This window comes from Sturnus vulgaris, chromosome 22 (genome assembly GCF_052056855.1).
Source record: "Sturnus vulgaris isolate bStuVul1 chromosome 22, bStuVul1.hap1, whole genome shotgun sequence".
NCBI classification, from domain to species: domain Eukaryota; kingdom Metazoa; phylum Chordata; class Aves; order Passeriformes; family Sturnidae; genus Sturnus; species Sturnus vulgaris.
In genome coordinates this window covers 9,700,501-9,706,526 of record NC_142264.1, presented here as the reverse complement: position 1 = coordinate 9,706,526, position 6,026 = coordinate 9,700,501, and the positions used below count along the sequence as shown (strand labels likewise).

The 6,026-nt window shown below is 56.5% G+C and overlaps 1 protein-coding gene and 1 non-coding gene across 2 annotated transcripts; both read left to right on the top strand.

Moving 5' to 3' along the window:
* The first annotated feature begins 471 nt into the window (after positions 1-471).
* Positions 472-3,283, top strand: RPL12 (ribosomal protein L12). The gene is made up of 7 exons (XM_014881041.2): positions 472-608; positions 691-764; positions 1,044-1,142; positions 1,793-1,874; positions 2,474-2,560; positions 2,989-3,101; positions 3,190-3,283. Exons 1-7 carry the CDS (start codon positions 572-574, stop codon positions 3,193-3,195), a joined length of 498 nt encoding a protein of 165 aa, XP_014736527.1. The 5' UTR covers positions 472-571; the 3' UTR covers positions 3,196-3,283.
* LOC148221450 (small nucleolar RNA SNORA65) lies at positions 1,532-1,659 on the top strand. The gene has a single exon (XR_015808130.1). It is a non-coding gene; the product is annotated as a small nucleolar RNA SNORA65 (small nucleolar RNA).
* Positions 3,284-6,026: the final 2,743 nt, after the last annotated feature.

Here is a 6,026-nt window from a genome sequence, read left to right as displayed (position 1 = left end):
GGACCGCCCCGCCCGGCCACGGGATCCCGGAGTCATTCGGGATGGGAAAGATCCCCGGGGGTCACCAAGTCCAACCCGGGCCTGATCCCCGCCTCGTCCTCAGCCCAGAGCACCGAGCGCCACGGCCAGGCTTCCTTGGACACCTCCAGGGGTGGGGACTCCACCCCTGCCCTGGCCAGCCCCTGCCACCAGTGCCTCACCACCCTTCCACATAGTCCACATTTTGCAACAATGCTGTCTGTCTGTCTGTCTATCTGTCTGTCTGTCTGTCTATCTATCTATCTATCTATTCTTAATGATATACAGAGATATAAATACAAATAAATAGATCTGTACAGATCCCGCCACAGCCGGCTCTTCACCTCTCGCGAGATCTCAGCTGCAATTTATAGTTTTCTGACCTCTCGCGATATCTCAGAGCTATATCTTAGGCCTGCGCCGCCCACGCTGCCTTTTCGCTGCCCTAGGAAGGCGGAAGGCCTTTTGTCCCGCACCGTGTTCCATCTGCTTCCATCCGCCTCCATCCGCTTCTGTCTGCCGCCATCGGCCTTCATCCCCGCCATCCGCCGCCATGCCGCCCAAGTTCGATCCCAACGAGATCAAAGTCGGTACGTGGTGGCGGCGGGCGCGGGAGGCGGGCGGGGGCCGCGGGGCCCGGCGGGCGCGGCTGACGCGGCGCTGTCCCCGCAGTTTACCTGCGCTGCACCGGCGGAGAGGTCGGAGCCACGTCCGCGCTGGCCCCCAAGATCGGACCCCTGGGGCTGGTACGTACCGGGGCCGGGGGAGTTGGGGAGCGGGGGCAGGGATAAAACATGTGCCGGGTGGAGTGGGAAGCGTGTCCTACTGGGGAGAGTGAGTGAATCCCGGGGGAAATTGAGTGGGAGGGATAAAATACGTTCCGAAGGCGGGGGGGAAGAGTGCCCTGTGCTCCGTCCAGGAGAGAAGGTGTCCGGCAGTACCGCACACGGGGAAGAAGCCGGGGCAGCGCTGGGGCTCTCGGCTTTAACTCGAGCCCTGTGTGACCTCCATGTGTCCTCCCTTAGTCCCCCAAGAAGGTGGGCGATGACATCGCCAAGGCCACGGGCGACTGGAAGGGGCTGCGGATCACGGTGAAGCTGACGATCCAGAACAGGCAAGCGCAGGTACCGCACGCCGCAAGGGCCGGCCGGTGCTGCAGGCGTGGAGCCCACGCGGGCTCCGCCTGCTCCAGCCACCGGCCCGGATCCCGGCAGGGTCCACTCAGCCCTTCATCCTTCCGAGGTGGATAAAATGAGTGCCACACGGGTGTGTGGGGGTCTTCTGGGAAGACCTTAAAACGTGGGTGGGGGGAAGGTGTGTGGAGCCTGGGCTTGGTGGATCTTGGAAAAAAGATCCTCAAGTGTCAAAATTCAATTTTCATCTTGTTGCAGATAAATTGTTCTTTCTACAAAACGTCTTGAGCAGGAAAAAAAAAAAAAAACAAAACAAAACCGCTTTTTTAAAAAGCAACATAAAAGTAAATAGTTTAAAATCTTGCCGACTCCTCTAGCCACCTGCCACCGTACCTGTTCTGATGCCAGTGGCTGGTACATTCCAGTGGTGAGCTAAGAGAAAGCCCCAGGCAGGAAGCAGTCCTCTCCTGCACGTGGGGAGGCCTGTGCCGAAAACCTGGGAACAGATTTCTGCAGCACAAAAATCTTGGAGCATGAGGGAATTGATCAAACCCACACTGCTCTGGCAATTACCTTTGCTGAGATAATTAAATGGTTGAGTTTCTGGAATGGGGGGGGAATATTAATCTCTTTGCATTTAGATAGAGGTTGTTCCTTCTGCCTCTGCTCTGATTATCAAAGCTCTGAAGGAGCCACCTCGTGACAGGAAGAAGCAGAAGAACAGTAAGTGTTCCCCTGGCTTTGGTTCTGAATGTTTTGGGGCTAAAAGAAGGGAAATACCAGTACCTTTCTCTGGGATTATTCAACACAAACTGGAAAACAGGAAGCACGAGGCTGGTTTTGGGCACCCCTGCAGTGCCAGGGTACCAAGATGTGCATATCAACAGAGGTCTGTGAGGAGCTTATGGAGTCATGGACTGGTTTTGGTTGGGAGGGACTTAAGAACCCATCAATTCCCCCCCCAGCCATGGGCAGGGACACCTTCCACTATCCCAGGTTATTCCAAGGCCTGTCCAGCCTGGCCATAGACAGTTGCAGGGATCCAGGGCAGCTGCAGCTTCTCTGGGCAAAGCTGGGGTGGAGCAGGTGCTGTCCTGTAGCACAGGGCCTGTCCCAGCCAGGAGAGTTGGCAGAAATACAGCCTTAGAAAGAGGAATTGGGGGTCGTTTGTGCTGCAGTCTGGGAGCACAGCACTGACAGGAGTCCTGCTGGAGCTGCAAACTCCCATTTCTCCGCGTGGTCTGAGTGCTGGGAGTGGTGCTCCCAGAGGAAGTAGGAACTGGCAGTGCCCAGGTGGCCTCACTGCTGCTGTTCCCTCGCAGTTAAGCACAGCGGCAGCGTCACCTTTGACGAGATCGTGAACATCGCGCGGCAGATGCGGCACCGCTCCCTGGCCCGGGAGCTCTCGGGTGAGTCTGGCCTCGGGCTGCAGGGAATGCTCCTTCACTGCTCCCTTCCCTGGGAGGGAGGGTCCACAGCTGAGTTGTGCTGGCTGGGAACAGGCAGCCCCAACACCTGGGGAGAGGCACAGGGAGTTTCCAGTTGTGTTCCTGGGAGAATCCAGGGTGTGAGATCTGGGTAAGGGACGTGATGCTCCCTGCTGAACCCCGAGGCTGCAGCCTGTAAACCCCTGAGGGAAGAGAGGGACACAGCTGAGAGCTGTGAGGAGTTCCGTGTGAATGTCAGAATCCAGGCTGGTTTGTGTTGGAAAGGACCTTAAAGCTTTATGAGTTCCCCCCATTGCCATGGGCAGGGACACCTTCCACTAGCCCAGGCTGTTCCAGATAAGCTCCTGAGATGTTTCCCTGGTAAAGCAAAGATGTGTCTTCTGCTGCAGGGACCATCAAGGAGATCCTTGGCACTGCCCAGTCTGTGGGCTGCAGCATTGATGGGAGACACCCCCACGACATCATCGATGACATCAACAGTGGTGCCATCGAGTGCCCAGCTGTAAGTGCCCAGCTCTGACTGAAATTGCTGTGTAACATTTAATTTATGAAAGATTGCACTAATGAGCTGTTTCTGCTTCTTCCAACAGAGTTAAGACTGCAGAAAAGGAAGTTGCCAGATGGAGGCTCCTTCAGTTTTTTGTAGCACTTTAAATACGTAAATAAAGACCCAGTTGTCTGCAAGCACTGTTGCTGGTTTGATTTAACCCTATCCCATGCTGTGAATTTTCCTTTGGGGAAACTCTCCCTGTCTTCTGGAAATACAGCACCTTTGGTGTGATGTGTCCATGCCTGTTCTGGATGGATTGGGGGCAGGGATGGAAGTGTGGCTGTTAAAAAATGTGGTCAAGAATGAGAGCAGAATGTTTAGCCTTGCTTACTCAAAATGAGATCCAGTTGTGTCCTTTGCTCCCTGATGAAATTTGGGTCACTGTCTTGGTGACTTGAGGGCCACAGAGCCTGAAGTGGAGCTGTAGTGACAGAGAGAAAGGCATGATCAAAAAAACCCATTTATCAAATCCAAAAGCCCTGGCAGACACCAATTGTCCAGGACAACCCACTGTGTCCCTGGTAGTGTGGAGGGGAGCTGGGGCTTCCTGACTCCTAAAGCAAAACTGAGTGAAGCCTGACCTGGGTTTTCCCAGCCCTGGGAATCCCGCGAGCTCAGGGATCTGTCCCTGCCTGGTGTGGCTGTGCCTTGGGCAGCTCTGTCCCGGCTCCAGGCCTGTGCTGGCCCCTCTCTCCCTGTCCCCAGCTCCTTGAGGAGCTGATGGGGTCAGAACCAGGAGAGTTTGTGGCTCTGCACTTTCATCTGTTTTCCCCAGCTGTTTGTAGCATCTTTTTCTGAGGCAGCCAGGGAAAAAAAGCAGAAATATAGCTGAAATTCCAGGCATTTGCCATGCTGAGGGAACGGCTGGAGATGTGTCAGGGGAGGTTAATGGAGGAGCTCAGGGCAAGGTTCTTCCCCCAGAGGGTGCTGGGCACTGCCCAGGCTCCCCAGGGAATGGGCACGGCCCCGAGGCTGCCAGAGCTCCAGGAGCGTTTGGACAGCGCTGCCAGGGATGGACAGGCTGGGATTGTTGGGGGGTCTGGGCAGGGACAGGAGCTGGGCTGGGTGATCCTGGTGGGTCCCTTCCAGTTCAGGATATTCTGTGGTTCTGTTTGGTTCTTTTGCTGGAATTGACCATGCTTCAAGCTGGGAGTAATGCTTGGATGCTCTCTGAATAGGTCAGGTGTGGCTTCTTGTGCTTTGTAACCTGCCCAATCCCCATCCAAGGATGTGTGTGGCACAAATTCTGATAATGTACACATGGAAAAAACCTTTGTGTGAGGAGGTCACAGGCTGAGGGGGTTGCAGAGGAGCTGGTGGTGACCCCATCCTCATCCAGGCCAGCCTGGCTGCGATGCCAGGGGAGGGTTGGGTCCCTTCCAGCTGAGGTTTTGCAGGGATTCCACAACAAAGCTGCACAAACGCGTGTGGTGCCCGAGGCAGGGCAGCATGGCAGAGGCTGCAGCCCCTTTCAGCAGCAGCTCTGCTTTAAACTCCTTTAAAGTCTTTGTGCCCCTAGTGTTAGGCATCCACTCTGACGTGAACCCGGAGAGTTTCAGGAGCTGTTCACCCTCGTGCTGTCAGGGCTGTCCTGTGTGGGTTTTCTTCCACATGGCAATGCTGGAAACAGTTGGAAATAAGTTTCCTTTTGCTTATGGGGAGTTCTCCTGGGACAGGATCCATAACTTCCCCATGCTGCCTGAGGGCACGTGCTCTGGCAGGCACAAAGCAATGCTTAGAAGGAGAGTTTACTTTGCAAGAATTCATTTTTTTCCAAATCATGCTTCTTCAAAAGCAGACAGAGGCTTCTAAGGTAACAACCCACATTAACGTCACATTTAAACCCATCTTCCTAATTTATTATTTCATTTAGTATCTTTATTTATTACATAGATTAAGGGATCATGTCCAACCTCAGCAGGCTTGTAGGTGTCACCAAGCTGAGGGTGCAGTGACACATCCCAGGGATGTGATGCCATCCAGAGGGACTTGGACAAGCTCGAGCAGTGGCCACAGGAACCACATGAGGTTTAAGCAGGCTGAGTGCTGGAGCTGACCCTGGATCAGGACAACCCCTGCGATCAGTCCAGGCTGGGATGAGCAGATGGAGCAGCCCTGGGAGAAAGATCCCACAAATCTTTACAGTTTTTTCAGGGAATGAAGATGCAGAGGATCTCTTGGGCTGAAATCTGAACCAGAAAATTGCTGTGACACCCTCACAGATCCTGAAGTAACCACAGTGCTGCAAGGGCTGGAAGTTCTGCCCTCGTGAAGAGTCTCTTGGGGTGACCCCACAACAGCTCTGTGGTCTCTCTGGGGGACACACAGCTGTCCCAGCTGGGCCTGGCTGCTGTCCCAAGGCAGGCACAGCCAGTCTGGGCCCCACAGCCCCTGCCTGGAGTCACACCAACATCCCAGGCAAAGCCCAGCGCTACTCTCGGGGATGCACAGGGAGGGACTGTCGGGGTGTCCCGGGAGCTGGGACTCCGTGATCCCTGTGGGTGTCGCCAGCTCGGGGCACTCCGGTCGCTGCCCGATCCGGCCGGGAGTGGCTCCGTCCGCACGGCTCGTGGGGGCTGCGCGGGGTCTCCGGGCATCCACGCGGCGGGGCGGCCGCCGCCATGTGCGAGCCGGGGGCTCCTCGGCCCTGGGGGTGTCCCCGGCCTTGTCCCCGTTCCCGATGTCCCCGTTCAGCCCCCAGGGGGCCGCGGTCCCTTTAAGCCCCCGCTGCCGCCGGCACTAAGCTTCCCGCGAACGTGACGTCACCGTCCGCGCCTCTCGCGCCCGCGCCGCCGCGCCCGCGCGCGGGGCCTCGTCCCACGTGACCCGAGCCGCGGCGCGCCGCGCGCCCATTGGCCGCGGCGGCGGCGTTCGCGG

What these genes read in the sequence shown, in the direction of transcription:
- RPL12 (XM_014881041.2), top strand. Translation starts at nt 572, where the DNA reads ATGCCGCCCAAGTTCGATCCCAACGAGATCAAAGTCG. An exon ending in AGATCGGACCCCTGGGGCTG is followed by an intron (nt 765 to 1,043) that starts GTACGTACCGGG and finishes GTCCTCCCTTAG; the next exon opens with TCCCCCAAGAAGGTGGGCGA. An exon ending in CAGGAAGAAGCAGAAGAACA is followed by an intron (nt 1,875 to 2,473) that starts GTAAGTGTTCCC and finishes GTTCCCTCGCAG; the next exon opens with TTAAGCACAGCGGCAGCGTC.